The 24336-nt window shown below is 47.7% G+C and overlaps 1 protein-coding gene across 10 annotated transcripts in view; it reads left to right on the top strand.

Annotated features, from left to right (window-relative positions):
• Window positions 1–24336, top strand: part of LOC122372435 (inactive rhomboid protein 2-like) — an 80731-nt gene that overhangs the window by 44107 nt on the left and 12288 nt on the right. For 6 of the 10 annotated variants that reach the window (XM_043349597.1, XM_043349593.1, XM_043349595.1 and 3 more), the window contains 7 exons: window positions 9205–9278; window positions 15926–16078; window positions 16984–17170; window positions 17830–17904; window positions 19017–19178; window positions 20395–20418; window positions 23306–23391. In XM_043349597.1, the coding sequence (XP_043205532.1) occupies window positions 9205–9278; window positions 15926–16078; window positions 16984–17170; window positions 17830–17904; window positions 19017–19178; window positions 20395–20418; window positions 23306–23391 (761 nt within the window). The remainder of the gene's footprint in view (window positions 1–9204; window positions 9279–15925; window positions 16079–16983; window positions 17171–17829; window positions 17905–19016; window positions 19179–20394; window positions 20419–23305; window positions 23392–24336) is intronic. The other 4 variants (XM_043349594.1, XM_043349599.1, XM_043349596.1 and 1 more) reach the window with 1 other exon arrangement.

Genomic DNA, 24336 nt, shown 5'->3' with positions numbered 1-24336 from the left:
TTAATCATGTATGTATCTCTGTGACATTGATAGGTATCGGCGTGGTCATTAGTCCAGCGCCTGTCTTCAGTAAAGCCGGAATGCCGCCTGACTGTTGCTACGACATTATTGGGTCTTTTCTGTCGATCCTTGACCTTCGACCAGGTGCCGTCCTGAGGTCAATCCAAATAGAACCGCGCTGCCTGGTGCTAGCGGCGTTTGTCCTACTTTGCGTTAAGGCTTTGGACGAAGAATCGCCTCGGGCTATAGATAGTCGTTTATAGGGGATTTGAGGAAATATATCGACTTCAGAAATATGTTGCGAATCTGTCTAGTTACTCATTGCTATTTTCCCCTCCCTAGCTGCCAACTTCAACATATAACTCTAGCCAGAATATATCTAGCGCCTTTTTGACATAATTAGCCTGAAGTCCTCTCTATTTTTATTTTGTCTTCTTCACACTAGCATGGTTACTTGTTTCCTAGTGGTTGTGGGCGGTGTTTTGGTTTCGCTTTGTTCATCAGTGTCAATGCTGTTCTTTTTTTTGTGTCTTTGCCATCGATCGAGCCGAGCATGCCTTTTCGTTTTTCAGTCGGGCTCTTCATTCATGTCCTTTTTTGTGGCTTTCTGAACACTGCGTCACGCGGCATGACGTCATCAGCTCTCTGCGCATGCGCGAACAACCGATCGGTCATTGGAGGGCATTGCCGCGTCCCTCTGTATAAAAAGGCCTTGTCAGATCCTGTGTGGTGTAATGATGAACGCGAATTGAGGTTTCGCCCGACAACACGCTAAATGAGAGGTCTATTTTCGGCCTGAATGCCTGCACAGCTATTCAATAGGTGGATTGGGTGGACAGGACTAAATCACAGTGTCCATTTCTGTTCATATCCATTTTTTGTTACCTCATAGCCTTACATTTACGTCATAGCCTTACCAGTGAGCACCACATTTCTATAGAGATTTGAGCAGCTGTCCGCCACTCTGGAGAGAATTGATATTATAAATAGTGCTTATTAAAAATATACCTACATTAATTACGATAAATGCTGTCGCAGCCTTTTCCATCCAGGGAGCTCCAAAAAATGCAAAATTTTCTGAAAAGTCGGAGGAAAGTTTGACGCCATCTGACATCTTATGCGATTGGCCAGCAGCATTGTCTGTGCTTCATTTTGCTTTGCTTTTGGTAGCTAATTTTCCACCCCACTGACCGCAGTACCGGCGTCCTTAACGCCCCCATAATCTCTATGTACGGCAACAGCTGAGGCCCGGCCGGCCAATGGCGGACAGACAGCCGATTACGTCACTGGGGTATTTGTGTGACGTCACTGGAGGAGCCGGCCGGCCGCGGCGGCGTGGGCGGGAGTGGGTGTCGTTCTCGGACTGACGAGATTACAGCGTCTCGCAGCTGTCCGGGCGGTGCCCTGCAGACGACTGATTGCTTGGATTGTTTATTTGTCTCGTCTGAGAGCTGAATGAGGCTTTTCATTAGGATTGTTGTTGATGGTTTTGTCGTTGATGGTTCATAACGATAGCCTGTAAGTTAACGGCTGTAATTTTATCTACCAACGCTAGCTGAAATAATTATGGCTTACTACCTATTCACATTTGGGCTATTATCCTCATGATTATCAACCCCTTTCGGTCACGTGCTAATGACGAATTATTGCAACTTAGTTATCTACCTTTTGCATGCTTGTGGCTGCTAAACATTGGATGCGTTCTGCGCAAAAGGTAACTGTATAGACATCATTGATTGCGCGTTCTGTTGCATCCATAATCCACATGCCTACTATTTTTAAGGATCATTTTCAGCTTATTTATTGTATTGTATAAATATGGTATGGCACAAGTTTCCTGAGGACATTCTCGCGTCGTGCGATATCGGATACTCACACTGGCTTTTCCCAACTGCTGTTGATTGTTCCTTTTCCCATAAGAAACTAACCCTAATGATCATGATAATGAAGATGGTATGGCGTTCACCTACTAATCAGGTGCTAGGGAATGCGCTGTGGTGTCTGATAGTGGCAATACAGTAATTAAATCATAGGAGAAATGTCAGGGTATAAATTACTTTGTGTTTGGTCATGGTCTAATAGAGCAACTAATTCAATGACGAAATTAAGAAGTGATGCATATTTCCTGAATCAACTTTTGAACATTTTTCTTGGCGATATTGATACTGACTCAGCCTTGAAAGCTATTTTTCGTCCTTAGATAGTATGTGAGCGATATTTGGATGAGTTCGATCTCGATGTCTTTCAATTCAAAGACATGTGGCACCACGTCGACGCGGTGATGCGGTTTCAGAGTAAGTCGTTTGTCATACACCGTCCGCCTGTCCCGCGGTCGACGCTCGGCACTGACTGCGGTGGTATACTGTGCCGCTGCACACTCCGGTCCGGCGGCACAGTCTACCCATTCAGGCTGACTCGGCGCTCGACGCTGGACGCTGGGCTCCAGCCCAGCACAGACTACTGGGCCGCGGCGCTGTTGGGAAGTTACTGGCTCCTGGAACTTGGAAGTCAGGGAGCATTGGCCTTAGTTTTATCAAATAGATGGTTGATACTTCATTCATATTTAGCTTGTTTTCATGGTATTTAAAGATCATAAAAATGTATAATGTAAAATCCTCTGCATAAGTGAATTTGAACGTCATTGAACAAGTTACAACTGTCTGCGGCTTGCTGACGAGCTAATTTGATACCATTTAACTTACTATTTAAATGATTGAAAGTAACGGCTTTTTCCTGCATTAAGTAGTGAGCAAGTTAATGAAAGGTGCAAGAGCAAAATCAAGAAAAGAAGTCCCATAGTTTCCATTATATACGCGTTACGGCCACTCTCTCCCACAGTATTCACGGCCAGTCTCTTCTAAGCTTCCTGTATCAATGGCGGTGAATCGCTGCTGCTGCTTCCAATCGCCTCGAACACGCTGTAGGCGGCAGGGGGAGGGAATGGGCGGTACGCCTGCCGGCCGGCCCGAGCCAATAGCTCGCGTCTGTGCCTGACCGCTGCCCCAGTGGAGGGGGGGGGGGTAGAGGGGGGGGGGCGGAGGTCGATGAGCAGAGCTGGCGCTCGCTCGGTAATGGTGGCAGCACAGCGGAGCTGGAACGCCACAATGAGAATATGACGGATGATGGAGGTAGGCACGTATGTAATTTCGCGCTGATGTTCGGCATTTTCCCAGGAAGAGCTCTTTTATTGTCTTAAGTTATAACACTATCAGGAGAGCAAGGTATTTACTAATGATATGCGGATGACCGTTCAAACATGTCGCTATATTATGCCGACTTGAACGATCTAATATCGAACTATTTTATCACTTGAGCCCTGGCTGGATATGTTGATGTTAAACGATATTGCTTATTTAAACAAGGTTTTGTGTTTACCTTTATATAGTACATGGTCGATAAAATGGCGCACGCTTTGTTTGTTTAGCCTTAAGTGATATTCGTATCGTTGCCCCTGAGTTGACCTTTCAATAGAATCATCTACTTGTCTGTGCTGTTCTGGTTCTCACAATTATCCCCTTTGATTCGATCCGTCACGCATCCAGCAGCGCTCTTCTGTCACGTCTTTGCTCTATCATTATCACTCGTCTGTCAGACAACAGCCACAATTACTGTCACTTACTGTCAACAGTCACAATTACTGTCATACCCATCCGTTCTTCAGAAAACTGTCAGTCTCACGACCTTCAGAAAACCGTCTTTTTCTGTACGTATATAATCAAGTAAATGCACTATATAAACGGATTTTGTATCAATTATCGGCTACAATTGCCCGTTGATAATGCGCGTTTACTTTCTCAGTAACTATTACACGGTCTTCACTCTTCAGGATCTTGTCACTTTCACACTGCCAAAAAGGAAAAGAAAAAACTGTCACTGGCTTGGAAGCTCCACACTGTTGCTATTCGATTTGTAGACGGATGCCCCATGATTTTCATATTCAGTCTTAGCTATCATTGTCAATTGTCATGTTAGACATAAATTCGCCGGCATTTCTTTCTTGTGATGCATTAGCCATTACGTAAGGCCATGAGGGGTTCCTAGGTAACGCAGTGGAGTAAGCCTTCCTTATGTTTCTTGATAAACCGCATGCTTATGTAGTACTCATTGTACTCGTATATGCTAAGTTATGCTGAACAGAATGTAAATGCTACCTACTTGCCTGCGAAATTTGCAATGTGTGCATCATATTTCCCGAACTCTGAATACTTTTTGGGTGACGCATATCATTTCGTGCCAATTTACAATTCACCTTGTTGAACAGAACATGCAATTGACTATTTCTAATGCATGCTGTAGTCGCAATTATATGCTCAACGTCCTCCTGTTGATGTACCTCTCTTTTTGTAAAAATGCGTGTTCAATTAGGTTTCCTAGTGAACTACGTAGTTTTTCCCCACATCTCCATGCCCTGAAGGAAATTGGCTGTGCCATGTAAGTATCTTAGCCATTGTCGTAACAAGTGCAGGCTGCAGCCACACAAGGGACTTTTTTGGGGATGTGAAAGTCGACAGGCATTCTACTTCCAATAGCTTTATGGCGGTTGCGATGCCTTTCGATCTTTGCTTATCTTTTTCGATAATGGCAGTTACTCGTATAAGCGCATGCCTCACCTCCCCCCATGACCAGTAACCCTCCCGGAGGCGCTCTCTGGGGTCGCCTCTGGTCGTGAGAATGCACCGCGTGCCGTACCGGAAGTGCACGTCTTCCGGTGTCATCTGTGAGATTGGCTGGCTCGTCTTGCGTCACGCACCCTCTAGGGATGGGCAGAGTTGCTGGACTGGCTGACTGGCTAGTTGGCTGGGTACGCTGACTTGGGTAGTACATGACAAACAAAGTACTGAACGCACTGAAGCATCTTCAGTTTAGTGTTTACCGACTGGTTATACTGTCCGCGGTTGACTACCGCAGACCTGGCAGAGCTCATTGATTTTTCATTTTTGTCAAACGAAATACACCGCGTATTTTCATTTGGAAGACAGGTTTGTACACAACAACTAAGTAAAAAAGAAAACTTTTGTCGTCTACAGACCCAATGATCTGGATAAATGCCTGGACCCAGGCTGACTGGTACTCTCTCGATTGGCCGAAATTTCGAAATGTGCGCCACTGGGCTGTCTGGGCCCATTACCAGATCACCGATGCGTGGAGGTTTTCTATTGTGCTGATGGGATTCCAGCTCGTAAATAGGGAAATGGCGCCTCGTAAAGGGCGAGTTATTACTGATGCGCTATTGCTGCCGGGGTCTGGGGGAGACTGACCGGCTGGGTGGCTGGAAGCACACTGTAAAAAAAGTTTAGCACCATAGAGGTACTTTTCAACTGACTAATTTTCAGTACCCTAGCGGTGCTAAGCTAAGCATTTTATTCGTACTTAACTGAGATCTAGTTTAGTATCAAGGTGCTAATATAAGTACCTATATTTGTTTAGCACCCGTGTACTAAATGTAGTACCCTACACCTGCTAGACCAATTTTCAGTACCCTAGCGGTGCTAAACTTTAAAAGGTGCTAAGAATAGCATGCAGTTAGTACCTTCCGTACTCACATATGAACCGTTTTAGCGCTATTGTTACCCCACGACAAGTAGAATAATGCTAACGAAAGCATTGGGGCTGAAAGTAGAATATCTATACTAGTTAAAGCTGCTGCATGAAAAGTTCGCAAAAACTGCTTTCTTTAGCAGCACATACTTTCACTAGTTACTGCAAAAAGGACTAATCAATTACCAAAAAGGAAATTGTGTAAGGCCGAAAAGACGTGCAAAAAAGGTTATATCCTAGATAAGTGATAACTACAAGTCTCAATGATTGTGTTTTGCATTCTGCAATATTCCCGTGTAAGTGCATCTTTGAAGCATCCAACACATTATAAAATTAAAAAATAATAATGGAACATTTATTAACACTTCATATCATCTGCATGAAAAACAAATGTAAGTATATACACAAACAAACGCACGGGAAATAACGAAAAGTCGCTCATATACCTGCACACTCGCAGTGACCGACGATTAACGCGAGATCGACTGGGGGGGGGGGGTCGTTGAACCGACGTTCCGTTCATGGCCATAAGTTCGACCTCATCCACGACCAGACGGCGTTTAGTGATAGACGGAACCGGAGACCCCGTGTTGTTGTCGTAGTTGTCCTCCATTGTAAGTGGTAGTCGACGGAAGAATTGACCAGGCCTCATGCCTGGAGCAAAAAAAAAAACTGGATCAGTTCCAAGATTTTTTTCTGTTGGGAGCTATTTTCGCAAACAACACAACTTTCCTTCAGACCAAGAAGCGCGATTTGCCAAAGTCGGAATATGAAGCACTTAAACAATATAAGATAATGTCAAAAGATACAACGCATGTCAGACTCACCAAAATCGATCAACGTCGGTGTCGGTGGCATGTGTCGGTGGCAAATGCTCATGTACCACCCGGCCCCGGAGCACTTCACTTCACTTCACTGCACTGCTGCACTGCACTTCCCTCCACCTCACTGCCTCCCGGAGCAGGGGCACGCACTCCCATGCCACGCACGACGGATCCCACCGATAATAGCTGATTTAAGCTATCATTCCAGAGCTATCACTCGGTGGCATGTGCCCGGAGCACTTCACTTCACTTCATTTCACTTCATATACCGGAGCACGTGCACACACTCCCACCACGACCAACGGACTCCACTAAAATGGCGCAACACGTGGCCGGAAACAGCTGGCACGCGCATGCGCATATCGCTCTGCGCCGTCAAAACGTGCTAAAGGGCTGGTGATAAGACTCCCAGAGATTTGTAAAGCAGGGCTTAGCTACTTTCGTTGGCGCCAATTTCAAATTTGTTTCCTCTGTAAGCATGTCCGGTTCTATTGTGATACTAACGTAAGCACCATATTCAGCATTACCAACTTCTAAAACACTTAAAATGGTTCTAATTAGAAATCCAGCTTGAAAGAGCACTCACTGATGGACTGGGTACTAACAGAAGTAGACGTTAAGCTCAGTAGAAGAATAGGTGATCTAAACTTATAATATTTGATGGGAAAGTTAGCTATCATTAGCACAGTATTAGCACCATGCTTCTTTGTAAATACGTCGTAGGGTTCTTTTGACGCTAAAAGGTGCTACGAATAGCAGCCGTTAGTACCCCAAATGCTAAACTTTTTTTACAGTGAGGTAGCCGCTGGCGAAACGACGCAATTTAATTATCTAGATAGTAGTATGGCTTGCGTTATTCCTTGCTACTTGTGTTCTTATACAATCTATTTCAGTATATTCGGTGCGGTGTGTTTAGTTTTTTTTTACAATTAGTGGAATAATCCTGGGAATGCTGTCGTAATGTCCCTGGCCAAGGCAGGTGCATGCATGTGACCTTTGTGAATGATTTTACACCATTTTTTCCATCCCCGTCGGCTGTTCTACGAGCTATTTTCAACGCCTTCCCACACAATGTGTGACTGGAAACCATATAGTTTTGTGAAGAGAAGGGACTTTATGTTTTAACTTCCATCTTACATACCATTGGGGTCGTCCAGGCTAATAATCTGGTGGGACACCCGCCTTGTTTATTTTCCCGCTATGGTGCTGCCCAATCCTCTACGTCAGAGCTGTGGGCTCAGAGCCAACCGTCGTCCACTCTATCGTCATCAACACTCCAGCCACGCGACGATTGCCACTCATTGTTGACAGTCAGCTAATGTAATTTCCCCTAGATTATGTGCCGATATGTGTAGCGTTGTGTTATCATTTATCAGTTGTTGTTTTTTTTTTTGGGGGGGGGGGGTTAGTTGATATGGTGGACGGTTGTTCATTTTTTCTCAATGCGGCTGCTCCTCTTAACGTATCGTTTCTTTTCTGGCGCTCCTGTTCAATGTTTGTTGTTCTCTCATAAGTTTCATTTCCGCTCTTAGCCAACCGATCCCCTCCATTCCTTTCTGTTCCGACTTCCCTTTGTTCTGCTGGCTTTTCTCCGGCGTTGTTTGCTGCCTGCGGTAGATGATAGTTTGCCGGTGTTTGCGTGGGGTGGGTTTGGTGGACTAGACTCTCGAGAGAATAGTCTGGCTGATCTTTCGATGCTCCCCGAGGTATGGGAGGCTGACTGCGGCGAAGGGCGGGATATCCCTGTAAGGGGTTTCACGTTTAGATTTCTCAAACTTGGTCACATATTTGTCTGCAAGTGTGCCTGCCTGAATGGCTGCAATGCCACTTACTTCAATTTGTGCGCAGTTGCGTTGCATTTGCGCGAACATGCTACGAACATTCTGAAGCATCGGCCTGTTGATAACATCTCCGGCACTTATCAGAGCCCAAACTCAATCACAGGCACTCTGATCTCTCCTTTGAGTCGCTCCGGCGTCCCTAGCGAGCACTTGTGTCGCCATGGCAACATTCGATGCGAAATGACTTGTCGGCATTGTGTGCGACTCCAGTGATCTGGTTATTAAATCTTTCCGGATGCGTTCGGTCGACTGTTTCACGATTGGTGTTGTTGTCAGGGATCTTGCTGGGGAATCTCGTTGGTGTTTAGTGAAGAGGCTGCGGATCTTGCCACGCTCAATTGGTGGTGGAACTTATGAAGTTTGAGAGAGAATGCAGGGTGCGTTCGGAGTAGTTCAGAGCGGGGAATAGAGCAATCAGGAATCCAGGGACTGTTTTAATAACACTGAAACAGGTGTTGAACACCTAAGGCTTGATCAAGATAACAGTTTGCTCTTACAAATTTAATGGACACATAAAGATCCATCGGTTTTGAACTTTTTTCTTTTCTTTTTTAGCTCGCTCCTGTGTCCTCTTTCGCTCTGTTTTCCCTTCTCTCTCACATTCGATTTCTCATCCGTTCCTCTTCCTTCCCTCCATTTCTCTCATTCTTCCTCTCCCTCCTTTCCTGTTCTCTCTCCCGTCCTCTATCCCTCCCTCACCAGGTGACATCGATCCCACGCCGGTGGTGACGCAGTGCCCTCCGCCGCCCAATACAGGGCCGCTCCCGGGGTAGCCCGGACGGCGTGGTCTATGGACCACACCGGATTAGTAGAAGTCTGGTCCATGAGAGAGAACGAAATTGCGTCCTGCAAAAGGATGTTCCAGCGTACGTGATGTGTCAGGCTTCCATGTTTTTAACGAAAAAAAAAATCGTGTCCGCACGTACTGGAAGTTTATGTTTTTCGTAAGTTGTTTTGCTTGTGGATTATGCCACTATTTACCTTTTCCGTCTATTTCACAGGTGTTTTTCGACAACGTTCCATCGGCGGACGGTGCGGGGGACGTCCAGGACCCTCTGCAGACCAGTCGAGACGGGTGAGTTTCTCCAACACTGCGTAACTGTACGGTCACGAACCGAGTGGTGGGACAAAATTATGTGTTATAATTCACTCACCCAATGATTCACTCTTCCACATTCTACTTGCCTTCTGTCCTTTTTTTATCTCTCTTCTCCCTCTCTCTCTCCCTCTCCCTCTCTCATTGCCTCTGGCTCTGCCTCTCCCTCTCTCTCTCTCTCTCTCTCTCTCTCTCTCTCTCTCTCTCTCTCTCTCTCTCTCTCTCTCCCTCTCTCTCTCTCTCTCTCTCTCTCTCTCTCTCTCTCTCTCTCTCTCTCTCTCTCTCTCTCTCTCTCTCTCTCTCTCTCTCTCTCTCCCCTTCCTCCCGGTCCATAAAATATGTAGCACGTCCTCCCGTTCCGGGCACCTCTGCTGCTCCCTAACGTCCCCACGCGCGCGCCGGAGGGCAATATTGGGAAACGCGCCGGCGCCAACTGGCAACGATCACTCCCACTGATGGCGCGACCTTCTGGAATTCGCGCGCTTCTGGAATTCGCGCGCTCGAGCTGGTGAGACACGTGGACTGGCCGTTGGATTCGAATTCGGCTGATCGGGCTTCGGCAGATGAAATGGCAAGGAGATTCGTGACATCTTTTGGTGATGTCTTTTTGGTTGTTTATTTTTACGTTTGAAGCGGCAGTGTTTTAGTTTATTTCGAGTCGGCTGACTAACCTGTAGTTTTTCCCGCAAATGGACTGGCTAATTAGGTTATTGTATCCGTCTGGCCTTCTGGAATGCTGGTGTAAATTGAGTTTCCAACTTCAATTTTGTTGGGTAGAGGTGACCTTCCATTAGAAGGTTTGCGTTGTCGCTCTGATAAGTCGTTTGCGGACGTTCGCTGCATTGCGAGGTAGCGTGTATTTCCTCAAGTGGGATTAGTTTGTGTCTTTTTAGCTGAATTGTGCTGAAAAGCGTGTTCGGTGTTACGGATCTCAGGGATAAGCTCTGGTCTTAGCTGTCTGCGCCTGTTTTGACCAGGCTTTGTGTAGGCTGCACTAACGTATGGCACGGTTATAATGAAGCCTCTTGTGAGAAGCCTCAGCAGTCTCTTGCGGGTTGGTCCGTATTATGTTTGCGAAATAACTTTGGTCCATTTTCGGGCACAGGGCACGGGCAGAGGTCGTTTTTGTGGGTGGTGAAGATAATATTTACCTAGGGGCCAAAGATTTGGGCCTTTGACCTGTTTGTCTCTTTATATCTTAAATCAGCTTGATTGACCAATTTATTAAGGCTTTAGACCTGTTTCAAACGATTGCTCAATGCTCATTCCATCTCTGGGACGGGGAATTTTCCATCTCAACTTTTGCACTCAGCAGTTCCAGCAAATAATTGTAATCCATTATTAGGTAGGTATATCTGCGACTTCGTGCTTAACCGAGAAGTCTTATCAAGCCTCGCAGGTTAAATTCTCGGTAACCATCCAGTAAGGTATTATCCGACTCTAATTACGGTGCCTTCAGTTCGCTCCAATAGCTCTGTACCGCTGTGGTTCAGCCTTCCTAGCGCTATTGCGCAGGTGATCCCCCCCTCCCTCCTCTACCTCCCTGGAGAGGCAGGGGCACGTATGAACGGCGAATGTATGACGCTACCGTGTTGGGTACGCGGAAGACACCGATAAAAAGAGCGAGGAAAGAGCAAAAAATGTGATTTGTGATATGAGGAGGTAATAGGCATAGAAAGGGGAATGGAGTGGAGGTAGGTAGTTAGAGGAAGGGAAGAGAGCGGGCAGAGATGCAATATTAACCAGCAGGAATGAATTATCTACTCAATACCTACATATTTCTTTGGTTCAAACTTCAAGTAGGTATTTTTCCCAGATGTTTTCGCGTGACAGACACACGACAGACATCAACCAAGTTTCCTTCTCTTCCATGTCCTTCTGGGTCCGTCGATAAAGTCCGTTGGTCAGTGTAACATAAAATTAAATAATTACCCCGTAATAAGATTGAATGAATTAGGTATTCAAATCCCACAGGCTGCTCAACCCCGCTACATTGCTACGTAAACTACGAAACTGCCCAGCTACCACAAATGTCTCCCCTTTCCTCTCCTCTTCCGTATTCTACCCGCCCGCTCGCACTAATTTCAACTTCTACGATTGGTCCAGCTCGCACCTCCAGCAGTCTCCGGCGGCCGTCCCTCTCGGTTGCTATGGTAACGCCTCGTCGCCGACGCCCGGCCATGCCCGCGGGCACTGACCGGTCCTTATTGCGGGCTCGCTCGCTGATTGGTCGGATGTGAGGCGCGGCCGGCCGGAACGGCCACTGTTGCCATGTGACTCAAGGTCAACGCGGCGCCAGACGGGTCAAGTCACGGAGGGAGGGGGAAATTGTGGGGGTACATGGAAATGACTGCTGCTCATGTGTCTTGCATGCAAATTGCATACAGACTCATTTCAGCGAGTTAAATATTGTTATTGTCATGATAAAAATGAAGTAACTTTACCGTTACCGTTCCATATTAATATGTCATGAACATTGAACAATCAAACTCGTTCACCGCCCAGTGTTCAATATCCAATATCCACCGTTCTCCACCTCTCATTTTCTCGACTCTCATTTGCATTATGTTTGCCACTACTGTCCATTCCCCCGGCCTCCTGTGACCCTGGAGCACATGGTGAGAACACATTTATCCGCTCCAAGAAATGATCCTGGTCACGCGAGAACCTTTCCTGCCTTCTTTGACACCCGTTGAGCGGTTTTGTCGTGGTCGAAAGCGCTGCTAGTAGAAGAGAGTGCGAATGAGAGGGTTCCTTCATTATTGAGAGACGGACTTGATACGTGGCTACTGACAGGTGGTGGCTCACTGACCAGCCCGACCTTTACACGCACATGATTGGCAGCTGCACGATGGCCGACTATCCACTATTTACACCGAGCCTGACCTCACCCTACCTTAGTCTGTCTTGTGCCACCAGGATGCAGTGGCAGCGACCGCCGGCGAACTGTAGCCCTACTAACACTGAACCATGAGCTACCTTGACCGTGACCTTGACCTCTCTTCCCCCAGGGCGCAATGGCAGCGGTCGCCCCATGATACATTGAATGATAACCTCACCGTAACATGACCTGACATTGCCCCCAAGTTGCAGTGGCATTAGTCGCATGAGACACTGAACAGTTACATGACCGTAACGATTCCAGGACAAAAAGTGAAAAGACAAAATGTCAAAAGACAAAAAGTCAAATGCAAAGAGTCAAAATGGAAAAAAGTCAAATGGAAAAAAGTCAAATGGATAAAAGTCAAAACGGATAAAAGTCAAAAGACAAAAAGTCAAATGGCAAAAAGTCAAAACGTCCAAAAGTCAAAAATGCAAAAAGTCAAATGGCAAAAAGTCAAAATGGCGAAAAGTCAAAAACGCAAAAAGTCAGAAGCAAAAAGTCAAATGGCGAAAAGTCAAAATGGCAAAAAGTCAAAAACGCAAAAAGTCAAAAGCAAAAAGTCAAATGGCAAAAATTCAAAATGGCGAAAAGTCAAAAACGAAAAAAGTCAAAAGCAAAAAAGTCAAATGGCAAAAAGTCAAAATGGCGAAAAGTCAAAAACGCAAAAAGTCAAAAGCAAAAAGTCAAATGGCAAAAAGTCAAAAAACGCGAAAAGTCAAAAGACAAAAAGTGAAAAAAATGGCAAAAAAGTGAAAATGATAAAAATCAAATGGAAAAAGTCAAATAAGAACAAGTCAAAAGTAAAAAGTCATATCTAAAAGACCATAAGACAAATGATCAAATGATCAATGTCAAAATTCCTAAAAGTCAAAAACCATAAGCCAAAGCAAAAAGTCAAAACCGCAAAAGGTCAAATTAATAAAAGTCAAATGGAAACAAGTCAAAAATCAAATATGTAGAAAGTCAAAAGAAAAAAGTCAAATATTAATAATTTGTATTGTCTTATTGTAAAACGAAACTAAAAAAACCTTAGTTAAAGCCACTTGAAGTGAAAACGGTTAAATTCAAATGGAAATAAGATAAAAAAGACATAGTCAAAAGTCAAGAGTCGTTCATTGTATCATTGTAAAACATATGTATCAACCCTCGCATGACCAGCGGGTCGATGCGACCCGTGACGTTTTCTCGCGATAGCTTCCGAACGACGCGGCGGATCGTGATGGAACTTGCAAAGCTGATGGGGCAACCCTTGCGCATATTTTAGTACTAGATGCCGGCATCACTACCGTGTTGCCTTGGACCAGAATCGGAGGCGAAAATGTTTGGAATGAGTGAGATTCGAACCCGCGACCTTTCTATTTGTAAAGAGTTTTTTGGTCATATCACGTGCTACGTTTATGCTAGAGCGCTCATTCTTTCAGCATCTTGTAGCGCTTCTCGAGTTCTATCAGTGTGCCAAGTTCCATGGTGCTAGCTCAATAGATGACGGTTTTAGAGCGTTTTCCGTGAAAAACGTTTTTTGCCTCTGGCACGTGCAGCTTGCACCCCTCCGGGACCGAACCCCCCTAGGATGAAGGTTCACTATGAGGAGCATGTGGCCTGTGAGTATGGCGGCTGTATCATCATCCGTTTGGCCTGTAGCCCTGACAACAATTTTTTGCAGAGCCCCACGTGGCGGCACGTGACACGTGACACGTGGCACGGATCGCCACGTGACCGACGCCATCGTCTTTCTGGCGGATCGTTGCGTCTAATGGTACCAACCCCGTCTCGATCGGACCAGCCGTTTCGGCGCTAGGACCCAAAATGCTCGACAGACAGACACACACACAAACACACACACAGACTCACAGGCCCGAGCCAACTTTTCCGCAGCGACCTCCCAATGGGAATCTTCGTTCGCTCGGGCGCGCTACGCGCGCCCTCGCTCACTACGATTCTGGATAATAATTTTGACCAGGTCAGGTCACAAGTTATGATGTCATAAGAGATACAGCCTCCGGCTGACTTTTCAATGGAATGATAAAATTTTGAAATTATCTCGTCTTTTGTATTTTTTTACTTTAAGTCCATTGACGTCATTTAAGTGTTAATCACATGGTATTTTTTTATTTTGAGGTTTTGGCTTTTCACCAGGGCCTCCTCTCAGAGGCGACACTTTCCGAAAATTATTGGTAGGGCTCTAATGTAAATTTTTGCCAATTCAAAGCGATTCTCTCCACGCAACGCCATAGGCATAATGTTAAATTTCCAAAATTATTAGTAGGGCTCGGGCCCTACCATGCCTATACAAAACGACACCCATGCCTCCTCTAACATGTTAACTGCGGGAGCTGCAGCCCCCGCAGTCATCCTCCAAACTGGTCACTGAGGGGTACCTTAGTCATTTTTTAGTCTTAGACGTTTTTGGTAGGGGTTACCTTAGTCATTGCCCGTGATCGGGCCCCCCAGTCAAAACTGCTTAGAGGAGGCACTGCTTTTCACCCTCTCCCATGGGGGAGGGGCTGCCGCCGCCCGGTGCTCCGCGCACCACGGACGCCACGCGAGCGCTGCTGGCGCGGCGGCGCGCACTGCTCGGCCCGCGCGCCGAGTATACGGTGGTGAACCGGCAGTGTCGAGCGGCCATCAGACGTGACCACGCGGCATAATATGCTGACCAGCTGCGTGAGGCAGGACCGGCGAGGATGTGGACAGTGCTGCGGCCGGTGATCGGGGCGGGGAAGGGTGCCACTGCTGCTGCGCCAGCGTGCATGCCGGAAGCGCTCAACGCGTATTATGTGAGCGTGGGCCCCACCACCGCAGCCAGCGTTCCTGCCCCGCTGCTGCGCCCAGCAACCCCGGTACCTGTCAGAATCCCTCGCGTACTCACATGTTCCTTACAACTTCAGTGGGTAGGGTACGTTGCGCTGTATAATATTTTTCAAAAGATGAAAAGATCGATGCTTCGACTTTTATCCTTTTGACTTTTTATTTCAGACTTTGACTTCGACTTTTCTATTTGATACTTTTTTCATTTTTTGACCTTTTGTCTTCTGACTTTTACCCGTTTTGACTTTTTGCTTTTGACTTTTTGTCTTTTGACTTTATTCCGTTTTGACTTTTTTGTCTTTTGACTTTTACTCGTTTTGACTTTTTGTCTTTTGACTTTTTTCCGTTTTGACTTTTATCCTTTTGACTTTTTGCATTTTTGACTTTTTGTCTTTTGACTTTTACACGTTTTGACTTTTTGCTTTTGACTTTTTGTCTTTTGACTTTTTTCCGTTTTGACTTTTATCCTTTTGACTTTTTTCATTTTTGACTTTTTGCATTTTTGACTTTTTGTCATTTGACTTTTTGCGTTTTTGACTTTTGCACATTTTGACTTTTTGCTTTTGACTTTTTGTCTTTTGACTTTTATCCGTTTTGACTTTTATCTTTTTGACTTTTATCCCGTTTGACTTTTTGCATTTGACTTTTTGTCTTTTGACTATTTGTCTTTTGACTTTATTCCTTTTGACTTTTTGTCCGGTTACCGACCGTAACCTACCCTGACCCGATCTGATCTGACCTGACCTGACCTGACCTACATGACCGTTACCTACCCTGACCTGACCTGACCTGACCTACATGACCGTAACCTACCCTGACCTGATCTGACCTGACCTGACCTCTCTGCCCCCAGCGCGCAGTGGCAGCGGCCCCGGTGACTGAACCCCTGCCCTACCCTGATCTGACCTGACCTGACCTCTCTCTCCACCCCCAGGGCGCAGTGGCAGCGGCCGCCGGCGGACCGCGACGTCACCGACGCGGGGCCCGGTGTCGGCAACAAGCGAATCTGGTCCCAGATGCTGGATCGGGTGTTCGACAACAGCAATCGACGGCAGTACGGACGGGGGCTGGCCGGACGGCTCTTTGGGTAAGTCTGATGTTATGCAACTTGCTATAGAAATGATGCTCAACGATAGGGCACAATCCTGCGCTCGGCTTAAATTCGGATTGGGCCTGGCATTTTGTGTATCCGAGCTCTGGGAAAACTGCTTTGCGCTCGGGTTCGGAAAGTACAAATTGTCATGGACGACGTAGCCGGCTACCTGATCTTTGGTTAGATCTGCAGCGGCCGCTTTAGCTGGCCTTTGACATGTAATCTAGCCTGATATCTGCTCTGTTCTCTGACACCTCCAGTGGCCGGTTGTTTGTGGCCTGTGGTCTGACCCCTATTCCCTTCCTTTCTCATCTGCCGTTTGGTGACCTGACCTCTCACCCCTGATTTCTGTCCTTTTGCCCCCCTCCCCTCAGCGACCGGTCGATGACCCGACACCCGACCTCTTACAGGGGCCGTTCGATTCGCTGCTCTGCAGCAACTGTCCGGTCAGTGAGTGCCCTTATTTGACCTCTCACCCCCTCCGACCTCCCCCAGCGGCCGTTCTGTTCGTTGCTCCGTAACCGCTCGGTCAGTGACCTTATCTGACCTCTGACCCCTCAGCGGCCGCTCTGTGCGTCGCTCTGTGACCGCGCAGTCAGTGACCTGATCTGACCTCTGCCCCTCCCTCAGCGGCCGCTCTGTCCGTCGCTCTGTGACCGCTCGGTCAGACGTAGTGGCCCAGATGGACGACCTCTGACCTCTGACCTGTGACCCCCCCCTAGCGGCCGCTCTGTGCGTCGCTCTGTGCCCGCCTGGTCATTGACCCTATGTGACCTCTGACCCTCAGCGGCCGCTTGGTGACCTCTGACTCCCCCTTCCCCCTCCCCCAGCGGCCGCTCTGTGCGTCGCTCTGTGACCGCGCGGTCAGTGACCTGATCTGACCTCTGCCCCTCCCTCAGCGGCCGCTCTGTGCGTCGCTCTGTGACGGCCCGGTCGGACGTAGTGGCCCAGATGGACGACCTGGAGGACCACCGACCCTACTTCACCTACTGGGTGACCACCGTGCAGCTTCTGGTGATGCTCATTTCGCTGGCGTGCTACGGATTCGGGCCGATCGGGTTCGAACTGCAGCAGCAGAGTGGCACGGTGAGTTAGTTGGTGATGGAGTTAGAGGAGTTAGAGAGTGGAGTTGGAGAGTGGGAAGAGTTGTCAGGGAGTGAAAAGTTTAAGGAAGAGTTGTCAGGGAGTTAGAAGTTTAAGGAAGAGTTGTCAGGGAGTGAGAAGTTAAAGGAAGGGTTTTCAGTAAGTGAGAAGTTAAAGGAAGGGTTGCTAGGGAGTGTTGAGGTGAGAAAGTAATGTAGGGAGTGGGTAAAATCAAGAAGTGTTGTCGTGGATAAGGGAGTTTGTAGACTGTTTCTGAGTGTTGCATGAAGTGTGGTGAGTTTGAGGCGCTAAGGAGTGGATGGAATTATGCAATGGCAAGACGTATGATGAAGTCAGGATGCTCCGTGTTGAGACGCCAGGTTGAGATTAGAGCTATAACTCTAAAAATGTGCTAGCGTGTGGTTGCCGAAAGATGCTTGAAACGGTTTTTTTCTTCTAAAAACTATTTTATGTAAATGTCTCACAAATTTCGTACAGTCAACTCGTTCACATGCCGATATATTTGCTACCATTACGTTCTGACCAGCTCGGTTCTCCTCCTTTCTAACTCGACGTCCCAACTTGCTCCCTCCTTAGGGTATTGATATCAGTCTGTCAGTGCAGTTTTTAATATCAATATGACCCGTATGTCTCCCCTGCAGGTCATGGATATCAGTCTTTCAGTGCAGCAAGTAGACTACTGGGAGCCGCCCAACCTCTGGCTAGGACCCAGAGCGGTGAGTAACACACCCGTCACACTCCGTCACGTCACGATACAGTGTCACGGTGGTAACATGTGGGGCGTATAGTGACGCTTGACGCGCGTAGGACGCCCTCCGTGACGATGGTAGCCGTCTGATTTGGTCAGAGTGGGGTAGAATGACGCCCATGCGCCGTTAGGTCGCTGTTGTCAAAGGGGTTGTTTTGCTACTTTGCCAGGGATATAAAAACGCTGAGCTAGCTCAATGCTCATGCAGACATCTGCTATCAGTTGCATTATCATCATATCACAATATCTGTTGCTGGGATTCGATATGTTTTGCGCGGTGTTGTCTGCTTTTTGCTGAGGCATCCATTGCCTTTTTCCGTTACCTTTGCGCATTGGGATGATGCATTACATACATGAAACCTGACCCGTTTTTGTTGCTTAGTAATCCCATGTAATCCAGCGGGCAGTGGGAAAGGGGTAATGGCGGTTCATCCTTGTTATTTATTCTACATGTAAACCTACCTGACATCCTAGCCAGTCGTACCTCTTTTTGCCATTAGTCCGACATGGATCAGTAAAAGGGCCGCGACATGTGATAGCTGCTGACTGTCCGTCATGTTCACTGCATCAATCCACCTGTCTTTCTGTCATATGTAGAGTTTCCGCGTGCATCTGACGTTTGTGAGGCTGCTATGTTGGTCTTAATGCTCTGAGCTGTCTTCCATCGTCTAAGTCAGACCTCTTTTTATATAGTTTCTTTCATTAGGGCGCGCAGCTGTGGTAACTATGAATGCATGATCCCATGCTGCTACCACTGCGATACTGATGCCTATTTCTGAACAACCCATTACTGAAATGTTAGCTCCTCTCCAACTCAACCAGATGAACGAAGCATATTGTGATAATAAGAGAGCATGTAATTAAGTATACAAATCGAATAAAGATGCATTATCACCCACAGCAAGTGAGAAATGGTCCCAGCAACTAGTACACCTGAAACACTCCCGTTTAACAACGGAATAGAATTGTCTCATTCTTATAGCACCACCGATAGGCCAGTTCACCCGCACGCCACAGCACCAGCCGAGAGAGTAACTAAGTGACCCCTGAACCCCCTTACCCCTCGTTGTACCCTTACAGGCGGATCTGATTCACCTGGGTGCCAAGTTCGCGCCCTGTATGCGGCGCGACGAGAAAATTCAGAAGGAAATCTTCAGGGAGCGGCGAAAGGAGAGAGACACGGCCTGCTGTATCAGGAACGACAACAGCGGCTGCGTCCAGTCGGCGCAGGCCGACTGTAGTGTGAGTGTAAAGGGGTGTTGAGGGAGTTTGGAGGGAGTATGAGGGGAGTATGGAAGGAGAGAGATACGGCCTGCTGTATTCGGAATGACGGCAGCGGCTGCGTACAATCGGCACAGGCTGACTGTAGTGTGAGTATACGGGGGTATGATAGGAGTATGATGGGAGTATGGAGGGAGCGACGGAAGGCCAGAGACGGTGTGAATAGGACGGGAGTATGGAGAGAGTATTGAGGAAGTATGACGGGAGATTGGTGGGAGGGTGAAAGGAGTATGATGGGAGATTGGTGGGAGAGTGAAGGGGGTATGGAGGGAGATTAAGTGGGAGACCTGGGTGGAAAGAGTTATGTGGGGAGTTTGTGTTTTGTGTTGTGTTGATAACGGGAGTTGGGTTGTGAGTTTGACAGGATTTAACCCGTAACTCGGGCTCGCCATGGCCGTGAAATCTGCCTTAAATCCGTGAAGCTATGGGCATTGAACATTCGCTGGGGCTCGCTTCTTATATCAGGTGGCTTCCTCTCAACAAAAAGAGATCTTAATGCTGGCTTAAGAACTTTTGCAGCTTTAATTTTGTACCCAGTTGAACCTCCTCGAGCACTTGTTATTCCGAGCAACCATTGTTACTGCTTTCCCTAGAACTGTTAGCTCAAGTAGCAATATCTTCCTGAGATGTTTTGTGAGAGACCCTTGAGCTTACTTGTGAAGCTTGGAGACATACATAGATTAATTCTTTATTTGAACAGTGTCAGATTCTTGGCAGCTTGCTTGGGTATCTTAATGAAACCTTTTATAATTCTATGGAGGCACATTTGAATGTGTATTTTCTCGAAAGTCCTGTTGAGACCTAAGAAGACGCTGGGAGTTTCCCTCTGCACTGTTCACAGATCCACGACTTTTCATAAATGCTCAATATCTCCTACGCACTTGGGCCTGCAAAAGGCCACTTGACGACATTCCCTAACAAAAACTAACATATTATTTTCTAACCACTGGGTATTTCATCAATTCAGGGCTGCTTAAAAGCAATCTATGAAAAATATTTTTATTTATGAAAAGCTCAGATTTTGCGTACGCAGTCCGAACGGTTGGCGATTTAGTGCGTTATCAGTTCTGTGTTAGGGCTGTGTTATGACTGTGATTCGTCAACTCTGCTTGTCTGTGACCGGTGCTCTGATGAGGTCCACTGACATTGTTATCGCTCTTCGCGCCTCCTCGAGCAGCAGCGGAGCGACTTTAGAGACATGGTACGTCCCTCCCCCCTTCCCGAGCACGTCCCTCCCGCCCTCACCGCTCTATGTTTCTGATTCTCTCTCACTGTCTGTGCCAGCTCGGCCTATCGATGCGGCACGCGTAGCCGCGTCCAGCTAGAATGGGCCGGAAACTTCGGAACGACTCTTCTCGTTATTTTTTGGCCGCCGGATGTGTTTTGTTGCTCGCACTGTGCGCCTGTGGATGGGGGGTGCTCGGTAGTCGGTAGAAAGGTTCGGGATGTTTGTGATTTTTGTGTAGATTCTTCCAGTGTTTGGATTGTGTTGATGTCAATTGTTTTGCACTTTATGTTGTTGGGAAGGGTTCACGAAAGGCATAAAGTTCGTTACAAATTATCAACTTTTCAGACTGTATTGAATATTATCACTGGTAGCCTAGCGTTATAGGTGGGAATCCCGGCATTATTGCAGTGTTGATTAACCCGTTTTTTATTTATTTCGCCGTTACGCTAACAATAGCTCGCTTTTGTCCCTTAGCTGTTAGAAAGTAGTGTATAAGGGTTATTTTGCCGCTTACTATAATTGCGTTGAAGCCTGTGCTACGTAGATCAAGCTGTGTACCATTCGGTATTGATAACGACAGTATCGTGAACTGCAGACCACAGCATAAAAGCTGAATTTCCCTTGCACTTAACCTAAATACCTAACATTTTTCACATCAGGCATCAGTGGCTAGCCAAACGCCCTCAAATAGCATGAATTTCAGTGCGTACTACCGATGGAGCTCCTGGCTGATATTTTATGTATGTAAAGGCTGAAACAGACTCTTTCCGCGTTCAGGAAATCGCATGCGAGAGCCTATTCAAATACATTGTAATTCTTTTCGCATCAATCGCTTGCGGGAGGTGCGTGCGATTGATGCGAGCGTGCTTCCATGTATTTGAATAGGCTCTCGCATGCGATTTCCTGACTGCGGAAAGAGTCTGTTTCAGGCTTAAGGCGGAAGCTGCATCAGGCTGTATCTGTGTCGTCATTTTATCAGGGGCATCCAAAGGTCCTGCATTCCAGCCGCAGCAGTGGTGGAGGCTCAATGTCTTTCCTGAGGACGTGAAGGTATTGAGAGGGCGAATAGCACGGGACGGGCAGCTGGGCGCCAGACCGACTAACCTGAAGAGATTTATTTACCTTGAAGGGAAACCTTTACCGCTTATTCGGACTGCGTGCGATATAGGCTGCCATACGCATTGCGCCGAGAGCTGGGAGATGGGATATCGCAATAACCGCACTGCTATAAACGGGCGTTATGTGGAGAGGGCTGCCGCACTTGTGGTCGCTTCAGAATTTCGTTTGATTGTGTATAGCACAAAAGAATATTCATCCGTGACACAAAGGTCACTATTTTAATCTTACCGCAACTGAGTGAAGGGCGCTGCCTTCAGCGCGGTTGAGCCAGAAATAGTTGGCCAGTAAGCCAGTCTACAATAGTCGTGTCGGTACCTTTGCTGAATTTTAAGAAAAGTGAATTTCATTCATTTCCTCCCTACTCCCACAAGGGGCTGTACAGACGACGTCTTTCCAGCAACTCCTGAGATTGGCTCAGTGCCAAGATGATGCTCTTAGTTCTCTCAGAATATGTGCAATTGCATGTGCTGCATGGCAGATGTTGGGTGCTACTTTGTGTAGCGTGGGCTGGGTGCATGCTGTAAATAGGTCTGTGGATGTGGAAAAGAAATGAGGTTAGCGTGCCGCAGCAAGATTGCTTTGATGTGAGGCTGTTGAATTGAATGTTTGATTAGCTCAGCATGAGCTTGTGAAGGGATTCGCTTGTTCTTAGGGATTTGCAACTTGGTGTATCGTGGGAAATGGGCATTGTAGGAATTGACGTGGGAAATTGACGTTGTGTCATCTTATGTGTTATTTATGTTGGGTGATTTTGTTAATGACTCGGTTATGACTTTAAGCGGTGGTACGAGGCACACATCACTTGTCATTGTCGTGTTTGCTATTGCACTGAATTGCACTGTTCTGTTGTACCCACGTGCGTTGTGCGTGCGCACCTTTCTGTGCACCTGAGACCATACAAGCGGGACATGTTCTCTTGTCCGGCATCTCGTCGGTCGTTAACGATTTCAGCCGAAGAGGAGCCAGCTTGTGAGACCTTAAAGGAGCAGAACTTCATTTTTTTCATTTACCACTTTCCTTTCATCGTTAGCCTCCGCTGTAAATGTTTACTCGATGTCTAAGTTCAGTAAACATGTCCTAAATTACTATCCCCCAGCCGGTTGTAGCAACATGCAACAGGATCCTTCCTATGTACCAAGCTCTTGCAGGAAGCCACATTTGGAGCGTGCATGCCAGCACATGACCTGGCATCCATTAATCCCTACCAAATGTATGCACACAGCCTAGCCTGCCGGGTCGCTCGTCTGCTCCGTAGCCCAATCGACTAAAAGCCGAGAGGAGCATTTCATTTCGTTGTTGGCTGATATATCGGCCATGGGTCTGAGGGCTGACGGGGTGGGCGGGTGGCGACTTGCACTCTTTACAGTCTCAGATGGAATGAGGGGGGAATGCGGCATCCAAGGAGCGGCATGACACCGCACCAGATGACAACTTTTCTTTACAGATTTTGCTCCCACTTGTTTGTAACAAGATAGCGAATTCCATTGAGGAGTGACTGCTAACTTCGAGAATCATTCAACGTGATTCTTGTCATCGTTTGGCCCTTGTGTTTCTTGGTGACTTGACCACACGTGACCCCTGCAGCCCCATGTAGCCCTCAATAGCCCTCTATGACCAACATGCCCACTCCCCCACCCCCGTATGACCTCCACGATCATTGTAGCCTGCAGGTGAAACCCCTATTACCCCTTTCTGACCCCTGTACGACCTCAACTGACGCCGACGCCTTGCCCGTTTCCAGCGCACAATCAGCACCTTCAAGTCGTGGCTCAGGAGCGGAGGCCACGAGGGCAGAGTATCGGGACCCGTGTGTGGACTGGACCCTCAGTGAGTATTTGCGGGGGGAGGGGAGTGGAGAACTTGGGGTCGTATCGCAAGGAATAGGAAAACAATGTTGTTACAACGGCTGGTAGGTGACCTCTCTTACAAGGGTAGATGCAATATTCAAATCAGTGCGTTTTCAGAGCCTGATTTCGTAGGAATGACTGAAGACAGATGGTAGGAAAAATGCCAAAGAATCACGATTATAGTTCGTTTTTTTTTCAAAAGGACGCTGGCTCCAAGTATGTTTTTCGAACAAGCACGTGTTTTAGCCGCCAAAACGAGCTAAAACACAACGAGCCAAAACGAGGAAGTGCCCTGTGCACCCTCTCCGACTTCGAGGAGTCTGAGGCGCCCAGGTCGGGTCCGTCGCCGCCGCCCGCCGCCTGTGGACCGTCATCAGTGCCGACCGCCAGCGCCGGCCCGCCGGAGTCCGCCGCCGCCGGATCGCCGGTGTCGGCCGGAACCGCAGCGCCGGCGCGTCCCTCTTCACCGGCGACCGGTGCCGAGCCGCTGCCGCCGCCGCCGCCAGCGCAGGATGAGCTGGTGGTGCTGGACGCTGACTCCGAGTCCAAACCGGCGCGGACCCGCGAGGACGAAGATGGCGAGCTCCAGGAAGCCATCGTGAGGTCGCTGGGGAAGGGAGCGCCGGCCGACACCTCGGAGCAGGCACATCTCTCGGATTTCTGCGTGGAAGACGGCCAGTCTCTCTGCTCAGTGGACCTGGCCGGCGACTTTACCTACCGGCTGGTGGGCATCGTCAGCCACTACGGCGGCGCCACGCACTCCGGACACTACGTGTCGGACGTCTACAGCGTCGGCAGGAACCGTTGGTACCACTATAACGATAGCCGAGTCAGCTGTGTCGACGAGGCCAACGTTCTGGGCGAGGGACACCAGAGAAACGGCTACATATTCTTCTACCTCCACAAAGACCTATATAACCAAGTG

Source organism: Amphibalanus amphitrite, unplaced genomic scaffold, assembly GCF_019059575.1.
Source record: "Amphibalanus amphitrite isolate SeventyFive unplaced genomic scaffold, NRLGWU_Aamphi_draft 001360F_arrow, whole genome shotgun sequence".
NCBI lineage: Eukaryota > Metazoa > Arthropoda > Thecostraca > Balanomorpha > Balanidae > Amphibalanus > Amphibalanus amphitrite.
Note: the sequence above shows the minus strand (reverse complement) of the source record. Positions and strands in the feature narration are given on the sequence as shown.